The 26,473-nt window shown below is 48.9% G+C and overlaps 1 protein-coding gene across 4 annotated transcripts in view; it reads left to right on the top strand.

The window, feature by feature from the left end:
• The first annotated feature begins 1,184 nt into the window (after window positions 1-1,184).
• Window positions 1,185-26,473, top strand: part of CAMKK2 (calcium/calmodulin dependent protein kinase kinase 2) — a 53,683-nt gene continuing 28,394 nt past the window's right edge. For 2 of the 4 annotated variants that reach the window (XM_079942324.1, XM_079942326.1), the window contains exons 1-5: window positions 1,660-1,776; window positions 17,527-18,044; window positions 22,475-22,522; window positions 23,181-23,234; window positions 23,946-23,997. In XM_079942324.1, coding sequence (XP_079798450.1) covers window positions 17,592-18,044; window positions 22,475-22,522; window positions 23,181-23,234; window positions 23,946-23,997 — 607 coding nt within the window. In that variant the 5' untranslated portion in view covers window positions 1,660-1,776; window positions 17,527-17,591. The other 2 variants (XM_079942323.1, XM_079942325.1) reach the window with 2 other exon arrangements.

The raw sequence follows: 26,473 nt of genomic DNA, 5'->3' as shown, positions 1-26,473 counted from the left end.
TATCTGGCCCTTTACAGAAAAAGTTAGCCGACCCCTGTCACAGAGTCAGACCTGTTCAAAATGCTCCCCATCAGCCACAATAAATATATTTTTTGGAGAAAATAGAAAAATATAGAAAAATACAGAAGTCTGCATCTGCTAGTCAGAATTGACTGTTGTTAATTAACCTTGTGCCATTTGCTTCAAATCCATTTACCAGTGAAAGGCATAAAACTTTACAACATTCCTTATGCTCCCCATCTCTATTCTTCCTTGTCTTTGTGGCAGACTGTCATTTGCACTCATCCCCTTTGACTTTTAAAGCCCTTGTATGGAAGCTTTGGTCTGTGAACAGTATAGACTGTATTCTGCAACTTACTCTTTTACTCAGCATTTTGTTTTTGGCTCTCCCCATGTCTGTACAAACAGATATGATGCATTCACTTAAACTATTGCATCATATCCCATCAAATGGCTATAACACGTTTCATTGATCCATTCCCCTGATGAACATTTAAGACAGTTGTTCCCAGGTTTCTACTATTACCAACACATGCTTCCATGTTGAAAAACATCAGAAGGGGCGGTCACCTTAGCGGAACAGTCTGAATTGCTTGTGAGCGCCCCTGCAGCATGAAAGGGACTTTGAACCTTTAATTAATTTGGCCCTTGACTCAGGACTGAGCTTTGCAACCACCCAAGGACTGCGGCGTCAGGCAGCCCTTGTGAGGTCTTCTTTCGCCCCTCCTCCGAGTGCTGTTACCCAGCTGGGACACTAAACACACTCTAAGGGCTCCAGCAAAGTAGGGCGGCAAAGGGGTAGAATGTTTGGGAAGAATATGATGTATGTCACAAAAAAGCATCTAAGTAGTCTTCAGGAAAGCCAGAACTTCATTGGGTTTCCTGTAGTTTGGTACATCCGGGTGGAGGGGGCGCTGGGAAAGGAACACAGTTCCCAGCCTTTAGGGCGAGCCCCGAACAGCGGTCTATGGGGAGGCAGGTGCGGAAGGGGGTTTCCGCGAATGGGTGGTGACCCAAAATCCAGGCCGCATCCACCGCCGGGCGCCTGGTGCAGGGGCAGCAGCCAGGAGACGGGAGCTGAGCCTCGAGGCGGGGCCCCGGGTGACTCGCAGGCTTGGGAGGGGCAGCAGCCGGGAGACGGGAGCCGGGCCTCGAGGCGGGGCTACGGGTGACTCGCAGGCTTGGGGAACTTCCCGCAGCTCAGACGCCGCCCTGCAGTCCCTGCATTTGACTAAACAAAGCGAGCGCAGCTGGCGCGTCCGGCCTGCCCAAGGGTGCCCCGGCCGCTGCGGGGAGAACCGGGGCAGGTGACGCCGCGGGCGGGGGCAAAGTTACAGCGCAGTCTCCCGCGCTCCTGCGCCCCAGCAAGGTCTCTGTCCTCCTCGCGGGTCCGCTACCTCTTCCGACCCCGCTCCCGTTCCGGCCTCACTTCCCCCCCACCTCAGCCTCCTCCCCTTTCTTCTCCCTTCCCTCTGCCGCGCCGCTACTTTCGTCTCCGCCGCTCCCGCCTCCCTCCCCTCCCCGGCGCGGGGCCGAGCCCTCGGGGGCGCGCGGCGGGCGCGGGCGGCTCCGTGCCGAGGTTCCCAGCGGCAGCAGCCAATCTTTGCGCAGCCCGCGGCAGCGTCGCGCCCGAGCCCGGACCCCGCGGTTCCTCCCGCCTCCGCCCCCCGCGCACCCGCCGGGGCCGCGGAGAGGAGCGCGCGGCCGTGCCGAGCCCAGCGGAGCTGAGCCGGGGGCGCAGAGCGCGGGAGGCGGCGGCGGCGGCGTGGAGCCCAGGTGAGCTGGCGGGAGCTGGGCCGCGGGCGGGGGACGCAGCCGCTGCAGCCCCGGAGCCCTCGCCCTCTCAGGGTGCGGAACCACGGCCAGGATTACAGACAAAGCCCTGAGGCCGGCTCCAGGTTCCCAACACCTAGGGGACCCCACGTGCGCCGCCCCACGCCCTGCCACGTGGGGACGCGGCCCCCGGCGCCCCTTCCCCCGCGTCCTCGGGGCACCGGGGTCCTGGGGGTGGCCCCCTCGACTGGGCCGGGCAGGGTCGGTCCCGGAGTTTGGAACCATTGTTACCGGGGGCCGGGGCAGTCAAGGATCTTGGAGGCGGCCTAGGCCCACCCCCTCGCGTTTGACAGGTGGGGAAAGCTAGGGCGCGCAGGCGAGGAGAGGGCCAACGGACTTTGCGCACCCCCGTCCCCGCTCCCCTCTTGTCTTGGAGGCACACCTGGGCCGTGGTGGGTTGGACACCTGGCGGCAGGACCCTAGACCAGCAGCTGTGGGACCGGGGTCCCTTAGCCTCGCCTCAGTCGGCCCTCTGCCCCCGCCCCCTTCTCTCAGCCGGAACCTCACAGGCTTGGTCCTTTTGACCTAAATTCACCTCGGGGCCGCTGCCTACTGTGAACGCGGAGAGCTGCCTTCACCGGCACCCTCCGCCTGACTCTTGGGCTCGCGGGGATGCTGGGCCCGGCCCCGCTCAGCGTTGGGTCTTGGTGCCTGGGGTGCCACCCGTTCCAGCCTTGAGCTTTTCCTGGCTTCCCCACCCCCTGCACTGACCAGTTTGGGAAGCGGGGTGTTTTCACAGCTCTGCCAGCGGCCCTGCTTCTCTCACTTGGCGCTGAAGAGATTGCACCGAAGCCCCTCCTATCTCCCCGCGAAGGTTGGGGCAGAGGGGTGGTGCTTGGGGGGCGGGGATCTCAGTGCCATCAGTAAGAGGGGCACGCTGGCCTGGGGTGAGGCAACTTTTACCTTCCTCAGTCTGGAAGTCCCACAGTCCTGGAGACAGAAACTTCTTGTGCCTTAGAGCTTTGCTGTCATTTACCACTCCCCCTCCCCTGGCTCTGCCCCCAGGAGACAGAGTAAGATAGCTCTGTCCGGAAAGACTCCCTTGTTCCTAGGGGGAGGCAGGGGCAGCAACAAGGGTAGGCCTTTGGGGGAGATAGCCCTCCCCCCCACACAAACCACCTCACAAAAGCATACACTTTAAGAATAAACAGTGTGGTGCATGCTATGCAAAATGCAGCTTCGTGGTGGGTCCTGTAACTTCTTTCCAGATTGCTGGTCTGAAACTCTTCCTGTATAGAAAGCAGCCATTTGTAGGGAAAGCACACAATGTGTTTTTGTAATAAAAAGTGATAGCCATCATTTGATGGGCCCCTAACTTGGATGATAATAATAATAATGTTCATAACTAACATTTATTGAGTTCTAACTGTGTGTTAGATATTGTGCTATGTGTTGCAGGCATTATCCCATTTACTGCCTACCAAAGTCCTGTGACGCAGAGATTTTTATCTCCATCGGAGAAGTGAGGAAATTGAGGCTAAAAACAATCCTCCCGTATTGCTAGGAGTTAGCCCATTTTATAGAAGGACTCAGAGAGGTTAAGTTACTTGTCCAGGATCACACAGCCAACCCAGGCATGTCAGGTCTTAAAGCCTTTGCACTTTACCACCTGTTTTAGAGCAGAGGCCTTTGCAAGGCTGCCCTCAGGTTCCTGGGGAGCCCACATATGTTTGCTAAAACAACCTAAGGAGTCATGGTGGTGTGGCTGATCGACGTGGGCTTGTGTTTGTTTCCAGGTTGTTAGTGGGCTGGTAGACAAATATATTCACTAATAACTATGCAGTAGTTCTCATCGGGGGTGGTTCCACCTTCCTGGTGAGCGTTTGGAGAAGTGTGGGGCGAATTTCGGTTGTCAGAATGATGCTGAGCACTCCTGACTTTTGCTAGGCAGGAGCTGGGGATGTCGCATATCCTGCAAGCAGGCCAGATTCACAGCAGGCGTGAAGAATTGCCCTGCCCTGAATGCCAGCAGTGCTCCTGTTGAGAAATACCAGGAGGAATAAGCGCTGTGGGAGTGAGGAAGCAAAGGGCAGTGGGGGTTCTGGAGAAATCCTTTGTGGCAGGTGTGAATCCAGGAGGCTTCCTGAAGGAGGTATCGTTTGTACTGAATTTTGAAGGATGGGCTGAAAAGTGGAGATTGGATGGGAGTAGGAGGGGAAGGGACTAGGACGGGATGACCTAGCAGAGGGAACTTTCTGGAGTGACCCGGAATGCCCTCCTTGAGAACTGCATCCAAGATGGGCTGTTGGGTGGGGAAGCACCTCTCTCAGGAGGAAGGGATGGGCGGGAGGGCCAGGCCAAGCCTGTTTTCAAGGCTTTTGGGCTCAGATTTTAAAGTGGGCCGCAGAATCACCCTTACCCCATCATGAACCCATTTTATGGAAGGGCTTGGAGAAGCTAAATAGCTCGTTCAGGATCACTTGTGACCTCCGCAACATGCCGCCTTCTGGTGGTTGTGGGAAGCATATGGTTCCCATTTCCTTTCTTGATCCCGGGGATTTCGGGCAAATGCTATTTCAGATTTTCCTTCTGGTCAGAGGGCCTTGTTTTGCTATTTTTCGCAGATGTTTTGCTTTCCCAGTAGCTCCTCCTCTTTGGACTGGGTTAGAGAGCCCAGATGTGGGGTTCACTGGCTCCATGGTGCTGCAGTGGTCTTCAGCCTCACTTCTGTGCCTTCTTTCCTGGAAGACTGAGGAAATTGCATTTCCCTTTGGAAGTGACTTTTCTTCTTTCAGGCTGTGCTTGTTACAACTTTACTGACCTGTTAGCAATATGTGACCTTTTGTGTCTGGCTTTCATTGAGCATAATATTTTCAAGGTTCACCCATGTTGTAGAATATATCAGTGCTTCCTTTCTATGACCGAATAATATTCCCATGTATGGATATACCACATTTTGCTTATCCATTCATCTTTTGATGGACATTTGGGTTGTTTCTGCCATAAGAGCTTCTTAAGGCCACTTTGACCATTCCTTTGTCTCCACAGCCCCCAACTAATAAACCTCTGGGCACAAAACACTGTGTTGTCACTGAATTTGCAGGGAGAGGGTGATGGAAGGAAGGCTTTCCAAAATCAATTGGAGACAGCTTCCTGGAACAAGGTTTTCGAGACTCCCTTAACGCCACTCCCACCTGCTCCTCCACGAGAATCCTAGCTTCCGTCTTAGCCTATCGCTTCCCAGATCACCTCACAGGTATTACAAGTGTGATTTTCAGGGAGAGCCTGGATTTCATTCAGTTTCATCCTTTTCTGTCACGATTTGTTAAATGTAGGTCCCATGTGATTTTATTGGTATATATTTTGTGAGACCTTTTTCCAGGTAAGTAAATCCATAAAGTAGAGAAGGCCTCACCAGACAGTTGGTGCTTGAACCCTGTGGCCAGGCACGGAGTCAACTCAGTCTCCTGATAGCTTTGCCAGGAATGCCCTCCAAGGACGTGGAAATGGAGCAGCGTGAAAACTGAACTAGGAGGAAGTCTAGAAAATTCCAGCCCCTCAACCCCTCCCATTTGATGGCTGGGAAAAGTGGAGGGCAGAGAAGAAGGGAGAACATGGTCTTTTTAAAGAGAGCATCGTCTATGAGCCATGTTGTGTGCTGGGCACTTTTTTTTTTTTTTTTTTTTGTGGTACGCGGGCCTCTCACTGCTGCGGCCTCTCCCGCTGCGGAGCACAGGCTCCGGACGCGCAGGCTCAGGGGCCCAGCCGCCCCGCAGCATGTGGGATCCTCCTGGACCGGGGCATGAACCCGCGTCCCCTGCATCGGCAGGCGGACTCCCATCCACTGTGCCGCCAGGGAAGCCCACGTGCTGGGCACTTTTATAGAAGATTGACTCTACAGCTGCCCTTTAGGTAGGTTGCTGCAGCTTCATTTTACAGCTGAGAAAATCAAGGCCCAAGTCCCCTGAGATCTGTATAGTTTCCTGACATACCTTCTAATCCTGAGCTCTCACGTCTCCCTTGGCCTCCTTATGATGCCAAACGATGCCCGTTTTCTCATGGAGTGGAATCCACATTCTCCAGGAGGTTATGGTGTGGAAATAATTTCCAAATGCTTGTGCTCTCAGGAAAATAAGATTTTGAATGATTATTTTTTCTTTCTTCCCTGATTGGATCCCTTCCCCGATAAAACCAAAAAGAGGGGCATATTTAAAAGGAGGTGAGCGCTGTTAGACTTCATAGGGAAGACCTCTGGCTCTGGCATTCCCTGCTGGGGCATGCTAGTGACCAAAATGGTGAAGGAACTATTTTAGCTGCCAGTGTTTTCAGTTTCAGTCATGTGCGTAGTGTTGCTGCTGAATTTCCCCCCTCAATTATGAACCATTTTAAGGATAGAGAAAAAACCCAAAGTTTTGTTTTGCTTTTGACTGGCTCATGGTTTTGGACGGCTGGAAGGAGAACCAGGAGGTGATGGAAACGGGACAGAGCAGGCCGCTGGCTCTGGAACCCTGATGATCTTTCATTGAACCCACACTTTTGGGAGGGGCTGGTGACAAGCCCTGCCCTGGGAACCGAGGAACACTGGGACTTGGTCCTTGTCCCTTAGGAGCTCTTGGGTGAGGGTCTGGAACTGTTGGGGATCGCTTTGGAAAAGATGAACAATTGTAGCATTTTTCCCTTTTGAAAAGGAAAGAAAATTGGAAGAGTCTGTTGTGCCCTTACCCTCACCCCATCCTGAAAGCTGCTGAGCAACTATTTTTATGTTGTCCCTTTTTATCCCGTTGGCTTCTGTAAATAGTTGAGAGATGGCGGTTGCAGAGATAAAAATGCTAATTCCAACCTGGAGAGGAGCGACTGATGGTCCCCCAAGGAAATGGGGGGAGAGGCCAAGGTCTTGCCCCTCTGCTTGGGCATGAGGTAGGAAGTGAGCAGGAGTGGGTGGGGAAGGGACGTTGTGGGAGGTGGCTGAGATAAGCCTCTGCTGGAGAAGTTTAAATGGGGAACCAGTGGTTTGGGTGGTGGGCAGGGTGTGGAGGAAAGGACACCTCCCTTATGGGTTTCTAAAGCTACTTTGGGATTTTGCCGTTAAGGCCTCTGGCAGAAAGAGATTTTATTTAGATTCTTCCCAGACAGTTCTCCTGCCCTCTGGGTACAGGTGTCAGGGACAGAGTTGGACCCCGGGAGCCAGCTCCTAGCCCCTCTTTGGCCCTGCCTGGGGTTGCTTTGTGCTGGAGGCTGGGGAGGGAGCAGCTAGATTTAGCATCACCTCCAAACAGCAGGGAAGAAGGAGGAGAAGGGCTGTGAGTGGGCGAGGCCCGGATGCCTGTGGATTCCCAGCCAGCCCCCTCCCTCTCTGATTTGTCAAGCTACAGAATGTTGGAGGCAAAGTCTTTTTCTTTTCATTAAAAATTGAAATTTCAGTTGTTTCCCAGCCTCTTCCTTAGGTTCAGTGAAAGACTGGGATGGATTCAGTAGGAGAAGAGGAAGGAAGTATGATGGTCCCCACCTCCCTCTTCTAAATACCCCCAACATCCACACCCACACTCACCCATTCACACTTACTGGCTCTTCAAGGCAGGGGCCTCCTGTGCACACCTGGCTTTAGGTACCGGGTGTGTGATGCGGGCCGCTTCTCCGTGATACTTCATGGTTGACCCACCAGTAGCTCCCTAGGAACTCTTAAGGCAGTGGAGCTTCTCGCTCCGCCAGCATCCAGGGCCGAAGGGGACACTGCAGGGGTCAGGTCATGCCCTGGCCTAGCCTAGAACCTGCTGGGTTGCCTGGGAGAGGTCATCTCACCTCCCTGGGTCTCAGCCACTCCTTCTGGAGCCCTAGCGCGTTGATTATGAAAGCTGTGAGAGTGCGTGCAAAATTCTTGTGACACAAATAAGGATGCGAAATTATGTGCACACTTTGCTTTTAATTTTGTAGAAAGTGATGCATATGGATAAGAATTAGAAGGGAAGATGAAAAGAGTTAAGTTGGCAGGTTGTGATTAGAAACAAAAATTTTATTTTAATGTAAATTAAAGCCAATTGAGGGGCTTGAATTTGATAGCCGTTGAAGTGCTTTCTTGGCAACAGCTTCTGTTTAGAGAGCATTTGCTGTGTGCAGGGGCCTGTGTGGTAGGTGGGGTAGGTGTTGTTATCCTCAAGGTCAGCAGCTAAGGAGAAGGGCTGTACCCCTGATCACGATGTGCCCCCCTTTCTAGGAGCCTTTGATTTCACACCTGTGCCCTCCCAAACTGCTGTGTGATTTGGGGCAAGTCACTCAGACTCTCTGTGCCTCAGTTTCCTCATTGGTGAGATCATGATAATAGTAACTAACTCATAAGTTTATTGTGATGGTTAAATGAGGTGATACAAGCAAGGTGCTTAGAATAACGCCTGGCACTTGGCCAGCAATAAAGAGGACTAGTCATCACTGTTACTGTATCTACAACTACTATGGCTGCCACGGTAGTGATGTGATTCTTGTGTTAAAAGTACTAGTCAGTTTCTTCCCTTCATTTCATCCTATTCTTAAGCCCTTTCCTTCCCTGTTTTTGATTTTTTTTCCTTTAAAATTAAAAAAAAGAAATTAAGAATGAGTTTGGAAGTTCTTGTTTCTGCCAAACCATCAAGGTGAAGGCTGTCAGGGGAGTTGCAGCTGCCTGACAGTTTGGCCTGGTTGGGAGCCTTAAGGTGTAGGCAGCTTATCATCTGGCAGGGAACTTAGTGGAAAAGCTTTTCTGTCAGTCAGCTCTGTGTCATCTGTCCGTTAGGACCTTTGATTGTAAATGACAGAAAACCAACTGCAAACTAACTTAAGCAAAAATGGGAATTTATTGGCTCATGTAGTTTAAAAACTCCTGGGGTAGGTGGGCTTCAGGCATGGCTGGATCCAGGTGCCCATGCAGTGTCTCCAGTTTTAGTTCTTTTCTATCTGTTGGCTCTCTTCTCTCTCTGTCAACTTCATTCTAAGGCAGGGTTCTCCCAAGCCCCTGGTAACTCTAGAAGTACATCTTCATTGCTCTGTGTGCCACAGAAAAAGACATTCTTAATACTTCCACAAAATCCTGGAATAAAACTTAGTAGACTGACTTGGGTCACACATCTACTCTTTTTCTTTTTTTTAATAAATTTATTTATTTTATTTTTGGCTGCGTTGGGTCTTTGTTGCTGCATGTGGGCTTTTCTCTGGTTGTGGCGAGGGAGGGTTACTCTTCATTGCCACGCGCAAGCTTCTCATTGCGGTGGCTTCTTTTATTGCAGAGCACTGGCTCTAGGTGTGTGGGCTTCAGTAGTTGTGGTACACGGGCTCAGTAGTTGTGGCTCGCAGGCTCTAGAGTGTAGACTCAGTAGTTGTGGCGCACAGGCTTAGTTGCTCCGCGGCATGTAGGATCTTGCCAGGCCAGGGCTCGAACCCGTGTTCCCTGCACTGGCAGGCAGATTCTTAACCACTGCGCCACCAGGGAAGCCCCACACATCTACTCTTGAAACAATCACTTGACCAGAGCAATCAATGCCCAGTTAACCAGACTTGAATCATAGTGGAACCCCTGAAGTTGATGGCACGGACAGCTCCATGGAGTCACCTTTCACACAGAAGGATGGGTTCCAGACATAAATCAGGCTGCTGTTATCAGACTAAAGGAACATAGAGTCTAGGCCAGCTAAAGAAAGCGTCTGACCTTCTGAGTGGCCTTGGGATGAATGAAATAAACAATGACCTCTAGCCAATATTTATTGAGTGCCGGCAGTGTTCTAGAAAGTTCTAGGCCCTGGAGTCCAGCAGTAAACAAAAAGGCAAAGGCACGGCTCTCACAAGTTAAGTCAAATCGATGTCTCTGTGCCCATGCATGTCTTTCCTGAATGCTGTAGGACACTGAGCCTTCACACTCTCCCCTCTCACACAGGTTGGATCCAGAGGAATGGGCTAGATATTCCCCTTTGTTAGAGATTTTGGCTCAGCCTGGACTTCATTCCGGATACAACATGTGGACATTGCAAGGCTGTACCTGTAATTTTTAGCCCCTTTCTGAAAAACTCAGACCAGTTTTAGCTCTACTTGGAACCACTGCATAACTTTGGACAAATTAGTAAACCTGGGCTTCCCTGGTGGCGCAGTGGTTGAGAGTCCGCCTGCCGATACAGGGGACGCGGGTTCGTGCCCCGGTCCGGGAGGATCCCACGTGCCGCGGAGCGGCTGGGCCCATGGGCCCGTGAGCCATGGCCACTAAGCCTGCGCGTCCGGAGCCTGTGCTCCGCAGTGGGAGAGGCCACAACAGTGAGAAGTCCGCGTACTGCAAAAAAAAAAAAAAAAAAAAAAATTAGTAAACCTTTCTGACCCTTCATCTTCTTATTGGTGAAATGAAATTGTTGGAACAGGTGACCACTGATATTATAGCACTAATATCCAGTGCATCTCAAAGTAGGGCCTGTAGGGGTGAGATAGGTCATGAGAGGTAGAAAAGGGAAGGACATGTAATAGGACACTCAGCCTGTCCTTGGTGTTGGGGAGATGAGGGGAAGCAGTGAGGACTGTGGCACGCCGGCGAGCATATCTCCTGTCCAAAGCTTCAGGGAGTTTTTACCAGGAGTGAATAAAGGTCCAGTGCTAACAGTGTCCAGTTCTTCAAGAGACTCTGGAAATTTTGATTTTTTTTTTTTTTTTTTTGCGGTACGCGGGCCTCTCACTGCTGTGGCCTCTCCCGTTGCGGAGCACTGGCTCCGGACGCGCAGGCTCAGCAGCCATGGCTCACGGGCGCAGCCGCTCCGCGGCACGTGGGATCTTCCCGAACCGGGGCACGAACCCGTGTCCCCTGCATCAGCAGGCGGACTCCCAACCACTGCGCCACCAGGGAAGCCCGGAAATTTTGATTTTTATCTGAACTCTCCTGGCTCTAAAATGTTGGCATCTCATTCAAATAGTTTTAAATACAGTGTAGGCCAAGCAAAATACATCGGTGGCCAGATGTCACACGATAGGGACTGTTTGCTCCGGGGACTATGATGGGATGGGGTCTGTGCACACTAAAGCCAGCGCTGTCAGAGTTCCCTGGTTGTCCAGTGGTTAGGACTTGGTGCTTTCACGGCCGAGGGCCTGGGTTCAATACCTGGTTGGGGAACTAAGATCCTGCAAGCCTTGCAGTGTGGCATAGACAGACAGATAGATAAAATAAAGCCAGCACTATCCCTCGTGCCCTCTGCCAAGGAAGGGCCCTTGTCTCTGGGGAGACAATCAGTTTCAGTGCCTCTAAACTAAAGAATATGCAAGGGAAGACAGTTGTAAGAGTCTGTGTCACTGAATTTGATACGACTGCTTGTTTGGGCCAAGGCCCCGCATCTGGAATATTCCAGCTGGTGTCAAGCCTCAGCGCTGCATCGGCTATACAACTGAGCCTCCCAGGTCTCCCACTTAAGTATTGGGAAACACCCTCTGAATCCGTGGCCCGTGGGGCAGCAGGCTTCTGTGGTTGGGAGGGGAGCTGTGTTAGTGTGCTGGGATTGCCTTGACAAAGTACCGCTAACTGGGCAGCTTAAACCACAGAAATGTATTATCTCACAGTTCTGGAGACCAGAAGTCCGAGACCAAGGTGTTGGTAGGGTCGGTTCCTTCCAGGGGTCATGAAGGAGAATCTGGTCCGTGTCTGTCTCCTGGCGTCTGATGGCTGCTGGCAATCTGGCGTTCCTTGGCTTGTAGGTGCAGGACCCCAACCTCTGCCTTCACGTTCTCATGGTGTTCTCCCTGTGTGCGGGTCTGTCCAGATTTCCCCCTTTTTATAAGGACACCAGTCATATTGCATTAGAACTCCAGCATATCTTTTTGGGGGGCCACAATTCCACATCCCATAACAGGTGCCGAGTGGGGTCCCTATGGCTTTGCCTGGGACACCCCTCCTGCTCTCATCAGCTTCCTACAAAGCTCTTGTGCTCTGGCCCCTCCAGCATGCCCACCCACCCTCACCCTCTTCCCAACCTCGTTCAATCCCAGGAGTCTTCTTTCTGTTCTCTCCGCTCTCCCACCTCTTTCCTGCTGCGAGGCCTTCTCAGAATGTGTTTCGTCCTCCTGGAGCGAGTTCCCGCCCCCTTAGCACCTACTCACCCCCTGTAGGTCTCAGCCTAAATATAATTTCCCCAAGTGAGGCCTTCCTTGACTCACCCCCTCCCATTCAGATCTCCCCTGGGTCCCTATGTTGTTCTTTTTTTTATCTCTTCCTGGTTTTCTCCTCCAGTTTGTGCTTATAGAGTCACTTGTGCCCCTACTTTTCAGAAATCACATCTGTTTTGTTTATCTGGCACATAGTAGGTCCCCAGTAATTACTTGTGGAAAGAACAAATGGGTGAGTGGGTTTCAGTTTCCCCAGGTGAGAGATGTGGCTGGCCAAGCCTGTTATCCCAGGGAGGACATTGTCCCTGGCCTTGGCAGGATCCTCACAGCTATTTTGGGCCTCTTTGTTGTCCCGTGTTGCCCGGGACCTCAGGGGACCATGCAAAGGGTGTATCATGGGTCAGGGCATGTCACGGGCCCACTCACTGGCTACTTGCTGTGCTGCAGCTCCCGTGGTGGTGGCGGCTCAGCATTTGGTAAGCAGGCGCAGGTTGGAAAATGCCCCCAGGATATGGGAATGTGTTTCCTGGAGGCCGCTGGCACTTGGCTTCCTGGCAGAGGAATGAGCGCTCCTTTGTTCTGGCCTGGAGCCGGGTTTATCTGCTCCAGGAAGGGTCTGGTCCTCCATGGAGCTGCCTGTGAGAGGGGAGGGAGGGGAGCTCAGGGCTGCCAGCCAAGGGCAATGGGGAGGCTTCAGGGCCTGGGGAAGGACCCATGTATTGGGGCAGGAGGCTCGGGGAGGGGGCTTTTGGAATTTCGTCAAACCTCGACCCCCCCAAAACTGAATGCTTAGCTGTCCCTCCCTCTCAGAGGGCCGTGAGGATTAAATGACCCAGGCAGAGCTGTTTCAATGTTTGGTGAAGAAATGCTCAGTTGGATGTTAGCTGTTATAATGCAAACCATTGTCTTTTTGTATGATTTTTCTTCTCCTGGGAGTGTTGGTGGCTTTCAACAGATCCTTAAAAGGTGTGTGACCTCATACGATCTGTGACCTCAGAAATGGTCAGATTCTGGCCTGGACTCTGTGGGGTCAGTGGTGCTGAATGGCCAAGTCCTTGCCTGCCAGGCCTGCTGCAGACCAGTGAGGGGCCTCCAGGTGGCCTCGAGGCACTGTGGTCTGTGTCCCTTGGGGCTCTTTCCTGAGACCTGAACACACCTATCCCTCCAGCACAGGGGCCCGCACCTCTGGCTCAGAGCCAGCCAGTGCATTTTTTCTCTCCTTTTTCCTCCAGGCCTCAAGGGCCAAGGCACGGAGCCAGACGCCAGCTCGTCAAGGAGACTGATTAAATGCAGCTTTGCCGGGGGTGGATGGCTTGGTGTCCTTGGCCTGGAGTGGCGATCGATAAGCAATTGTTTTTCTGTTGGCAAGAAGAAAAATTCTCCATTAACTGTCTCAGGTGCTGCCAGACTAGTTTTCTTTTCAGGAACTCTGCAGCCATGTCAGAGGTGGCTCTGGGAGGGAGGACGGGCCAGTGGAGGGGAGGCAGGCCCACACTCTCAGGGCTACAGAACACACACAGGAGGAGGAACATTCTGGAGCATAGCCTGGCAGGTAGTAGGCATTCAGGAAGTATTTGTTGAAAGAAGAGCTTTTTGAGCACTTAACCATGCACCAGACATGAATACTGAGTTCTTAGTTCAGTTAGTCCTCATGACTCTTGGGTGAGTGCCCATTTTATAGAAGAGAAAACTGAGTCTGCGGCCCCAGGCAGTCGAACTTCAGGGACCCTGCTTTTCCCCTCCTGGGAAATAAGGATTATAAAAAGCATATGTAAAGGAACAGCAGCTGAGACCGTGGAGAACATTGAACTTGGGTTGTATTCTTTCACGGATGAGGAAGCCAAGACAGGGACACATTTAATGATTTCTTTCTCAGATACAGTCAGAGTGGGATAAGGGATTAGGAGATAGAGCCAACTGCTCGCTCCCTCTGCCTCGTGCCCCGGAGGTAGCACTCGGGCCTGATCATCCTAACTCCCATTGTGGTTATGGTTACTTTCCTTTAAAAATTCATTTCTGAATAGTTACTCTTTGCACACTTACTTTTACAAAAATAAAAGTAAATACAGTGACAGTTAAGTCCCTCCCACCCTGCCTCCCCCCCACTTCTGCAAACCAGTTGTCTTCTCTTGAGGCCACTCTTATCATTTTCTTGTGTATCTTTCCAGAAGTATGCTCTGCATATGATTATATATGCGCGTATGGCCCTTTTCCCCCTATGCCAACAGCAGCATCCGAATGCCTTGGTTTTTTCCATGTAACGGTGTGTCTTGGAGCTAATTCACATTAGGATGTACAGAGTCACCTCTTTTAAAATAAATGCATGATTTTCTCCTGGGCGACATGTACCTCATTTTATTTACTCAGTCCCCTGTGGATAGTCATTTCAAACCACACTAGCAAAATAATTTTGTACGTATATCATTTTTTTGTGTGTGAGATTGTCTTTAAGGTAAATACTCCCAGGTGCAGAATTGGTAAGTCAAAGGTATGTGCATTTGGAATTTTGTTCGATATTGGTGAATTTCCCTTCATAAAGGTGATACTAATTCATACTGCTCATAGCCTCATCAAAATAGTGCTGTTATTATATTTTTTGTCTTTGCCAATCCGATAGTTGGAAAAAAGATATTTCATTGTAGCTTTATTATTATTATTTTAATTTTGGTAAAATATATATAACATAAAAGTTACCATTTTAACCACTTTTAGATGTACAATTCAATGGCACTATTTACATTCAGAATGTTGTGCAGCCATCACCACTATCCATTTCCAGAACTTTTTCATCACCCCAAGTAGAAACTCTGTACCCCTTAAGCAATGACTTGCTGCTCCCCTCTCCCCCGGTCTCTTCTGGTCACCTTTATTCTAAACTTTCTGTCTCTATGAATTTGCCTATTCTATAAGTGAAGTCATACAGTATTTGTCCTTTAATATTTGGCGTGTTTCACTTAGCATGTTTTCAAGGCTTATCCATGTTGTAGCATGTGTCAGAACTTTATTCCTTTTTAGAGCTGAATAGTGTTCTGTTGTATAAATAGACCACATTCTGTTTATCTATTCTTCCATTGATGGAAACCTGGGACGTTTCAACCTTTTGGCTATTGTGAATAATGCTGCTGTGAACATGGGTGTATAAGTAAGTATCTGTTTGAATCCCTGCTTTCAATTCTTTTGGGGATATATATATATATATATACCTAGAAGAGGAATTGCTGAGTCAAATGATAATTCTACATTTAACTTTTTGAGGAGCCACCAAACCATTTCGTTGTAGTTTGAATTTGCACTTCTCTTACTATAACTGAGGCTGAGCATCTTGTCACATGACTGGGTACTTTGTTATTCCTTTACACTGTACTCTGTGTTCAAAAATTGTGCCATGTCCGGGCTGGCATGCTGTTGTTAGTTCCTTAGTGCCTTTCCCATTGATCTTTCCCTGTTCCACAAGGGACCCCATCTGCCCACGTCATGGTCCAGATTGCATACATAGAAGCTATTCCATAAATACTTATTGCAGGACTGTCCCAAGAGGGCGGGTAGCATTTCTCTGCCCCTCAACCAAGCCCTCCAGGAAGCACTGGCTTTCTGCTCCCATCTTTACTTTCCTCTGTATGCCCCCACTGCCACCCAGTGTCTTAAAGAGATATCATTTTATTCATTCATAAAATCCCTCTACTCAGCTCTCACTGTTTTCCTGGCACCTTTGTGACGTGGGTGATCAGCACAGAGCTGCCACTGTCTGCATCTGTGGATATACTCCCTGAATTCCAGTGGTACCTGTGACATTTGTCCAGCAGAATTTGTCAAACATACAAACCAAAGGTTAATATTCTGTCCCAGAGACAGAAGGAATTGACAGTCTAAGGGAGTGTGTCAATCTTTTTTTTTAATTCACATAAAATTAACTATTTAAAAATGTACAAATCAGTGGCATTTAGTCCGTTCACAGTGTTGTGCAACCACCATCTCTATCTAGTTCCAGAATATTTTCATCACTCCAAAAGGAGACCCCATACCTATTGACAGTCACTCCCCTTTTCCCAAACACCTCCCCAGCCCTAGGCAACCACTAATCTACTTTCTGTCTGTATGCATTTGCCTATTTAAAAAATTTCATACAGGGAAATTCCCTGGCTGTCCAGTGGTTAGGACTCTGCGCTTCCACTGCAGGGGGCACGGGTTCGATCCCTTTTTGGGGAACTAAGATCCTGCAAGCCACGTGACATGGCCAAAAAAAAAATTTCATATAAATAGGGTTATACACATGTGCCCTTTTGTGTCTGGCGTCTTTCACTTAGCATCATGTTTTTGAGGTTCATGCAGCTTGTAGCCTGTGTCGGTTCTTCATTCCTTTCTAGTCATATTCCATTGTGTGGACAGACCACATTTTGCTTATCCATTCATCTGTCTGTGGACATGTAGGTTGTTTTTTCCCTTTTGGCTGTTGTGAGTAGTGTTGTTTGGATATATACCTAGGAACGGAATTGCTCAGTCATATGGTAATTCTCTGTTTAATTTGTTGAGGAACCGCCAAGCTATTTGATGTTAACTTTTTTTAATCTCATGTTTGCCTTACATCTTGCAAGTACTAGCTGGGGGCTGAACTAGGGAAACATTAGATAATAGGTATGTTGAGCCTAGCTCCTCAGACGACACAAACTTCCCTGGCTCACACACTCTCTGCTGGTGTGACCCCTGACCCCCACTCCTCAGTTGAGAATCATTGGCCAGGCCAGGCCAGGGGACTGGACTCCTGTGCTCATGGTCTTTGCATTAGGAGACCTGGACAAATCCCTCTCACTCTCTTGAGCTTCAGTTTCCCCATTTACAAAATGAGGGTATAATGGCAAACCAACAAGCTAGGGTGCTTGTGAAATTATCCTGAGGTGTGGAAGATATTTTATAAACTGTAAAGAGCTGTCTGAATCATTGCTATTGTGAAGTGATGCAGCCTAGAGGTCACCATGTGGAAGTGTTTCATTTGGCCTGCCCAGCATTTTAAAATAATTGCTAATTAAAAAAAAAAAAAAATCAAGAGATCTCACTTACCATCCTGGCTTTAGGGCTTCTCTTGAAAAAAAAAAAAGAGGGGTTGGAGAGATAACCAGACAATTCTAGGCCCCAGTCCCTGTTTAACAACAATTGGCTTGAGCTGGAAGTAGCTGCCACCTTTGTAGGAGGCATGGGTGCTCTATTTTGGGGTTTTCTCATACTTGTTTTCTACAGGAATTGAATTTGGGATTCTTGTTTGTGTGACAAGGGGCTTTTAAGATGAGGAAATGTAAAACAACAGGGTCCTACTGTATAGTACAGGGAACTATATTCAATATCCTGTGATAAATCATAATGGAAAAGAATATAAAACAGAATGTATACATATGTATAACTGAATCACTTTGCTATACAACAGAAACTAACACAGAGTTGTAAATCAACTATACATCAATTTAAAAAAATGGATACAGTGAGGAAATGTGGAGTAAGCTCTTCTATATAGACGCAAAAGATTTCAGATCACACTGTTTTGCAAGATATTTTTTTCAAGGACGGCGACTCAAAGCAGGAATGAGGCACCAGTCTGGCCCAGCAGGAGAGACCCCCTTCCCTGCCCCTGCCGCACAGGATGGGGGCAGGTGACCCTTCCTCTCTCTGCAGGTGGCGCAGCTGCCGGATGGGAGTGCCCGGGCACGTGCGTGTCGCATGAGGTCGGCACACGCACCATGTCATCATGCTTTTCTAGCCAGCCCAGTAGCGACCGGGCCGCCCCCCAGGATGAGCTGGGGGGCGGGAGCGGCAACAGTAATAGCAGCGAAGGCCAGAAACCCTGTGAAGCCCTGCGGGGCCTCTCGTCCCTGAGCATCCATCTGGGCATGGAGTCCTTCATCGTGGTCACTGAGTGCGAGCCGGCTTGCGCTGTGGACAGCGGCCTGGCCCGGGACCGGCCCCTGGAGGCCCCTGGCGGAGAGGTCCCCCTCAACGTCTCCGGGTCCCAGGCCCGGCCCCACCTCTCCAGTCGCAAGCTCTCTCTGCAGGAGCGGTCCCTGCTGGATGCGAATGGGCGCTGCGTCTACCCGGCCCTGCCCCACTCGCCCGTGGGCTCTCCGCAGTCCTCGCCGCGGCTGCCCCGGAGGCCCACGGTGGAGTCGCACCACGTCTCCATCACCGGGTTGCAGGTATGTGAGCGGCGGCCCCTGGTGCCCTGCCCCGCGCCCGGAATGTCTCCGCGTTAAGTTGGGCTCCCCCAGAAGGATTCCAGCGCAACCAGTTGATTGGGGAGGTGACCCCAGGAAACCCAGGGAGACGTCAATAAAGGGTGCATGTTGGAGCCAGTTACCGCTGTGGGCATCTGGGCCTCCACCTCTGGGCAGCCCTGGGAGACAGCGTAGGACACGAGCCCCAGAGTTATTCCACCTGAGGGCCAGTTATTCCACCTGGTGTAACAGGACGGGCCTGTTACACCAACTGCTGGCAGTCCCTGAGTGTGGGCAGAGCATCTCGGGGACAGACAGAGCCTCTCACAAAGAGATGCACGTGCTGGCAGTTGGAAGTAGTGCTGGGGACTCTGAAATGGGGATGGTGGGTCAGTGAGAGGCCTCGCACCCTGACAAACAGCACGGCCCCAGTTGCTGAGTGTTTGCCTCCCCAGGCACTGTCCTCAGCACTGTACCTGAACTTCTCACTTGATCTTTACTATAAACTTCTGGGAGGTGGGTTGGAACTCAGATCCCCAGCAGGGTTCACAGGGCCTGATCCGCCCCCGCCTCACCTCCTGCCCCATCTCCTACCTTTGTGCTGCCAACTCACAGAGCTCCGACCTTACCCACTTCTTTGTCTTCCTCATTCCCTCCGTTAGGCCTTTACCCTTGCTGTTCCCTCTGCTTGGAACCACACCGCCCCCCCACCATCTTTGCAAGGACATCTCCATCTGGCTTCCAAGTCTCAACTCAAATATCACCTCCTCTGAAAGGCCTCTCATTCCACCCCCTCTAAGCAGCCTTCCGTCCCTGTCTGTCCTGTTGCTCTGTTGACTTTCCTTCACAACACTTGTCACCATCTGATTATCTGTGTGTTTGTTAAGTTGTTTATTGCCCGTTCCCCGCCACTGCCCCCGCCTCAGCTAGGATGTTAGGAACAGTCCTGTCCACCACAGGGTCCCCAGCACTGAGCACGCTGCCTGGCACATAGTCGCTCAAAAATATTTGTTGAAGGAAGGAATACATTTTATTGGGGGATGCCTGGAAATCAGGAATGGCCTTCTAAAGGGGCTGATATTTAACTACACACTGAGAGTTCACTGCAGGGGGTGAGCATGGCATGAGCAAGGGCCCTGAGGTAGAAGGCATGAGCCCATTAAAAAAAAATTGTTATTGTTGTTTCATCTCCTAGTTTATTAACTAGCCACAGGCCACCTAGGTGACAGAGGTAGTCTCATTCCTCTAATATTTTAGTTTTAAAAGTATGATTACCATAACCCAACTAAGTACCAGCTATGTATACCAACGTATTCCTTTCCATAGAATTCAGGATAGGTCAGGGATTCAGTTAACTGGAGTGTGGGGCCCCAAATGGGGGGCACTGTGGAAACAGGGCTGGAGAGCGAGTTCGAGTTTGTATCAGTTAGAAATGAGTCAGCTTAGAGAAACAGACATCTCCCAACAACAGTGGCTTTAACACAATAGGGTTTTTTTTTAACCATGTAAAATAAATCTAGAGCTAGGCGTTGGGGATTGGTGTGGTAGTTGTGTTGTTGCTTTTGCCCTTAAAACCTCATGATCTCAAGATGGCTGCTGTGGCTCTAGCCTTCACAGCTCCATTCCAGGCAGGAAGAAGGAGCAGGGAAGAAAGGCAAAAGATGTCTGCCTCCTAAGTCAGTCCTCTTTCCTGGAAGCTCTACCCAGCAACTTCTGCTTATCTCCCACTAGCCAGAACACATGGCCACCTTAGCTGTAAGAGAAGCTGGGAAATGAAGTTTTCTAGCCTGGAATGTTGCCACACAGAGTTCCACTTATAAGGAAGAAAGGAGAGACTGGTGTTTGGTGGGCAACTAGACAACTCTGCCAAGGTCAGAGCTTTAGAGGGTTTGAAGGTCAGGCTGTGAAGTCAGGACTTGACTCTGGAAGCAGCAGCGAGCTGGGGCTGATGTGGTCAGAGTGGATTCTTGGAAGATGAACTCAGCAGCATGTGGGGGCTAGATTATGAGGCAATGAGACCCCTTAGGACAGCTCTGCAGGGCCCCACCTCTGCCTGTCACATCCCTTCGAGACTCAGGGGAATGAAAACAATACTGGAGAGAAACACAAAACAAACTAAAAAGTCCACCAGTGAGGTGAGAGCTCTGTGGGCCCGTTACACAGCAAGTCAAAGATGCAGGTCTGACGTGGAACTAACTCCAGTCAAAGGAAGTTGAGAACTGATTTAGTGTGACACCGTCTATGCCTCCCCAACCCCATCCCAAAACAGTACACTGTATTTTCTACAGATGCATGTATGTGTGCATTTACAGAGAAAAAGGCCTAGAAGTTTATACACCAAACTGATGTCAAGGTTCGGGGAGAGGGATAGAATTGGGGCATGGGAGGGGTTTCAAGGGAAATGTTGGGCTTCTCTGTAACACTTGAAGTTTTGCTTTCTATCGTGTTTCTTTTCCCAGTTTTACTTCTTGTATCACTTAACATGTTCAGCCTAACTATACTGAGGTGTGATTGAAGTGAAATAAACTGCACATATCTCAGGTGTGCAATATGATCAGTTGTGAAGTATGTATACAGCCATAAAACCATCACCCCCATCAAGATCGCAGACATTTCCAGCACACCCAACAGCGCACCCCTCCCCCACCTCCCCTCTCCCAGGCAGCGGCCGACCTGCCTCTTTTCATTATAGATTAGCTTACAGGTTCTGGAATTTTATATAAGTGGGATCACTTAGTATGTACTTTTTTTAGCTTAGCTTCTTTCATAGCATAATGATTTTGTGATTTATCCATATTTTTGCACATATTAGTAGTTCGTTCCTTTTTATTGCTAAATAGTATTCCACTGTACAGCTATATACCATAGTTTGTTTATCCATTTACCTATTGATGGACATTTGGATCGTTTCCAGTTGTTGACTATTACTAATAAAGCTGTTGTGAACATTTGTATACAAGTCTTTGCATGGACACAAGTTTTCATTTCTTTTGAGTGAACACCTAGGTGTAGAATGGCTGAGTCATATGGGAAGTGCTTGTTAAGACACTGCCAAACTGTTTTCCAAAGAGGCTGCACCATTTTACATTCCCACCATTTGCTCTACATTCTGACAATACTTGGTTTGGTCTGTCTTTTTGATTTTAGCCAATTTAGTGGGTGTGGCTTTAATTTGCATTTCCCTGATGAGTAATGATGTTGAGCATCTTTTCATGTGCTTATTGATCATTTGTGTACCTTCTTTGGAGAAATAGCTTATCAAATCTTTAGCCCATTTTTAATTGGGTTGTCTTTTTATTAATGAGTTGTAGGAGTTCTTTTTTATTTATTTATTTTTTAAAGTTTTTTTCTTTTTTTTGGTTGCGTTGGGTCTTCGTTGCTACGCTTGGGCTTTTCTCTAGTTGCGGCGAAGGGGGGCTACTCTTTGTTGCGGTGCGCAGGCTTCTCATTGCGGTGGCTTCTCTTGTTGCGAAGCATGGGCTCTAGGTGTGCAGGCTCAGTAGTTGTGTCTTGTGGGCTCTAGAGTGCAGGCTCAGTAGTTGTGGCACATGGGCTTAGTTGCTCCGCGGCATGTGGGATCTTCCCCGACCAGGGTTCGAACCCATGTCCCCTGCACGGCAGGCAGATTCTTAACCACCACGCCACCAGCGAAGCCCAGAGTTCTTTATATGTTCTGGATACCAGTCTTTTGTCCACTGTAAGTGTTACAAATAGTTTCTCTCAGTCCGTGTCTTACCTTTTTTTTCTCAGTAGTGTTTCAAAGAGCAAAAGTTTTAATTTTGATTGAAATCCAATTTATCATTTGTTTCCTTTTATATTTTGCACTTTTTTAATACAAAAAAGAACTTTTGAGAAACTGTTAAGAAACTTTTGTTTGCGCTAAGGACACTCAGATTTTCTCCTCTTGTATCACTTTACATTTTTTTACAGGATAACACAGTCATGGATTATTGTTTAATTTTAAATTAACTTTTAAAAAGTAAATAAATGAACTTTTTAAAACTGGGAAGAACCTTTAAAATGGGTATTAAAAGAGTACATACTATATAATTACGCTCTTACAATGTACAAAAACTGTGCTGGTAGGGACTTCCCTGGTAATCCAGTGGTTAAGACTGCAAGCTTCCACTGCAGGGGGCGTGGGTTCAATCCCTGGTCTGGGAACTAAGCTCCTACATGCTGCGTGACACAGCCAAAAAAAAAAAAAAAAAAACCAACAACAACTGTGCTGGTAGAAGGCAGGATAGTGGTCACCCTGGACAGGGGCCAGTATATGGGAGATGCTTCTGGGGAGCTGGGAATATTCCCTTTCTTGATTTGGGTCCTGGTTAAGGTGTTTGTTAAGTTTGTGAAAAATGTATCTAGCTTCAAACTTACAATTCATATTCTATGTGTTTCTACTTATTTTCCAGGATTGCGTACAGCTGAATCAGTACACACTGAAGGACGAAATTGGAAAGGTAAATATCCCAGGAGCCAGGCTGGTTTTCCATACCTGCCAAGGATGTCTCAGATACTGTGCAGGGAACCCCACTAGATTTGGGAGTGGGAGAGGAGTCCTTGGAGATGAGGCTGGGAGGGGGAGGGTTTTGTCATTTATGGTCCATCTGTTTTGTTTTATTTCGTTTTGTTTTTACAACGTACTGTGTTTCTACAAAAGCTCACAGAGCTTCCAGGGAAATTCCATATCACCAACATTGGTGTTGGCTTTTTTTCTCCTTAAGGTACTCTCACATCTGTTTTTGCTTTTATAATCAGCCAATGGGCAGTATCATTGCAAGGGTCAAGAACTCAAATGCCAGTAGAGAGCAAGTGAATAATATAAATGAGGAAAACATGCCAGGTATAAGACAGTAGGGAGTGGTGAGGACTGTGGCAAACTGTTGACATATGGAAATGATTATGGCTCCATATCCGTATCAGAATCTGGATTTTTTTATCTGACGTGTTTTAGAATGTTGGCCACCAATTCAAACTTTCTAAAAACTGCAGATCCAACAACATACAGGGTGGATTTTGCCAATGGGCTGCCAGCAGTTTGCAAGCTCTGTATTAGGGTCCTCATTTTGCAGATCTTAACTTCTGGATAGTATGTCACGGGCATCTCCCTTTATCCAGGGCTCCTATGGCGTGGTCAAGCTGGCCTACAATGAAAATGACAATACCTACTACGTGAGTATCCACATCCCCCTCCCTGCCCCCATCCTTGTCCAAAGAAAAAGGTTCCTTTCTAGCACTTGCCTTGCTGGAAGGTTTTCTTAGCTGTTGACTCATTTGATGCTTAGGTCATGTTTATTCTGTGCATTAGGAAGGAAGTGGGGAAATGGGGAGGTGAAGTGATTGGCTCAGGAAGATTGAGTGAATTAATTCAGCAAACGTCTCCTATCCTTACTCTGGGCTACCCTTTCTACATCCTCCATTAGCACTAAGAACTGGGTGGTAGTGAGACAAACTGCCATGTGGCTGAGACTTTGAAATCAGTCCAATGTGGGTTCAGATCCTTGCTCTCCCATGTGCCAATTATGTGTCCTTGGACAAGTGACATAAATGCTGAAACTCAGTTTCCCCATGTGTAAAATGTCCCTTGCCCATCACTCCAGCTCACTTGTGTCTTGATTCAGTGGTAGCGAATCCCAAGGTTTGTGGCCTCCCAGCTGGGAGAGCTGACCTGGAACCTTGGAAGTACCCTCCGGCCTGGAGGGACCCCAGGACTCCAGCTTCCACACAACCTGTGGAGTTGACCCATTCCAGTGACAAGGTGCTCACTACATTGTCCTGTGGCTGCTGGGGCACTGACAGCTTGGGCAGGCCTAGGAGTGGAAGGAACTCTCCCTCCACCCTCCTACCCATTTTAACCAGGATGTGGGGTCTTTCCTCCCGCAGGCAATGAAGGTGCTGTCCAAAAAGAAACTGATCCGACAGGCGGGCTTTCCACGTGAGTTTGTTGGGCCAGAGCCTTTGTTCTTAGGTGCAGGGGCTGGGGCAATACAGAGAAGACCCACTGAATGATGTCCCCTGCAGAGGTGTCCTGGGCGGATTCCCCTAAGACAGCATTGGGCCTCCTGCTGACGTTTTAAAATTCATTTTCTTTTAAAAATATTTATTGAAGTACTATTGGTATCAAGTAAAAAGAATCCCTCAGAGGAAAACAGTTGGACTGTTCCTCAAAAAGTTAAACATGCTGTGACCATATGACCCAGCAATTCTACTCCTAGGCATATATACCCAAGAGAATTGAAAACACATGTTCACACAAGCTCGTACGTGAAGGCTCATAGTAGTACTATTCATAATAGCCAAAATGTAGAAACAACCCTAAATGTCTGTCAATGGATGAATGAATAAACAAAAGGTGGTCTGTCTAGTCAGTGGAATATTATTCAGCCATAAAAAGAAATTAAATTCTGATACATGCTGCAACGCAGATGACCTTGAAAACATGACGATAAATGAAAGAAGCCAGACAAAAAAGGCCACATATTGTATGATTCCACTTACACGAAATGTCCGGAATAGGTAAATCCGCAAAGACAGCAGATTAGTGATTTCCAGGGGCTAGGGTTAAAAGGAAGTGGGGACTGACTGCTAATAGGTATGGGTTTTTTTGTGGGGGAGTTGAAAATGTTCAAGACTTAGTGGTGAGGGACTTCCCTGGTGCCACAGTGGTTAAGAATCCGCCTGCCAATGCAGGAGACACGGGTTCGATCCCTGCTCCGGGAAGATCCCACATGCCACAGAGCAACAAAGCCCGTGTGCCACAACTACTGAGCCTGTGCTCTAGAGCCCACGAGCCACAAGTATGGAGCCCGCTCGCCACAACTACTGAAGCTCGTGCACCCTAGAGCCCGCGTGCCACAACTACTGAGCCTGCGTGCTGCAACTACTGAAGCCCATGTGCCTAGAGCCCATGCTCCACAAAAGAAGCCACTGCAGTGAGAAGCCCGTGCACTGCAACGAAGGGTAGCCCCTGCTCGCCGCAACTAGAGAGAAAGCCTGGTGCAGCAAGACCCAATGCAGCCAAAAATTAAAAAAAAAAAAAAGACCTAGTGGTGATGGTTTCACAACCTTGTGAATGTACTAAAAACCATTAAATTATATATTTTAAAATGATGAATTAAAAAAATTGAAATACCATAAGGTATTTCAATTATATCTACAAAAATGCAAAAGAACAGAAGGGTGTGTAATGGAGATCAACAGTTTCTTTTTGTACTCCTCCCTCTCCCTAGAGGCAGCCCCCACTTTTAGCTCTTTTAGGAGCTGGTAGTTACTGCATGTGATCAGGTGTAGGTGAGCATATGCTGCTCCAGCATAAGCTCCCTGCCAGCAGTGCTGAGCAAAATGTTGGCTTGAGCTGAAAAGAGAAAGTGGATAAGAAGAAACATAAATCCCAAAACCCTGTCCTATCACCAGGACCCTGGTTTATCCTGCTTATCTGAACTGAGCCAGTTAATATCCTTGTGCCATTATTTCTTGATTTATTAATTTTTGACATTTACTTCTGACTTCCTCTGAGGATGACTTAAACCACTCCTTTCCTCCCTTTCCCTAACCAGGCAATGAGGTGATGCCACGATGTTCAGCTCCTTTGTTGTTACTACCCTTGTCACTTTCTTCCTTGTTACAGCAGGTGCAGCAAGTATCTTTCCTTTGAACTTGCCTTGCCTCTGTTCACATCCCACTCTGACACCTGCACCTCTGCTTTTACTTTTCCAAGGCTGACACATCCACATTCTGTTCTGTTAGTCACACTTAGATCCTTACTTACATATAATATGCAGTGTAAGTGTTTTGACTGTGGACCTTCCCATCACTGTGACCTTTTGACTATCAGTCACTGCAGGGCCAAGCAAGTCCTTTGTTTTTTCTCTCATCAGCTCTTACTTCTTTTCCTATCCCGGACTTTATTTTATATCTCTGCTACTTCCATGAGTTACGGAGGTGAAGGATAATGTTTTTGTCCATCTTATGGAGTGGGAAAACTGAGCTCCAGAGAGGGGAATATTGAGATGCTGAACTAGACCTCAGACTTCTTTTCCTTGTACCTCAGTGAACTCTTGATTCTCACTGTGGCCTGGGGAATGGGACAGGAAGGAGAGAATTAACAGAAGGCTGGGCAAGGGGACTGGGTCTCCAGTGTTTCCAGCAGCAGAGGAGTCAGATGAAGAGAAGACTGTTTAAAGCCCCTGGTGGGGGACTTCCCTGGTGGTGCAGTGATTAAGAATCTGCCTGCCAGTGCAGGGGACACGGGTTCGATCTCTGGGAGGATCCCACAACTACTGAGCCTGCGCTCTAGAGCCCGTGAGCCACAACTACTGAGCCAGTGCGCCACATCTGCTGAAGCCCACGTGCTCTAGGGCCTGCGTGCCGCAACTACTGAGCCCACGTGCTGCAACTGCTGAAGCCTGTGC

The sequence above is a fragment of the Stenella coeruleoalba genome (assembly GCF_951394435.1).
Source record: "Stenella coeruleoalba genome assembly, chromosome: 14".
NCBI lineage: Eukaryota > Metazoa > Chordata > Mammalia > Artiodactyla > Delphinidae > Stenella > Stenella coeruleoalba.
This window is presented reverse-complemented; position numbering and strand designations above follow the sequence as displayed.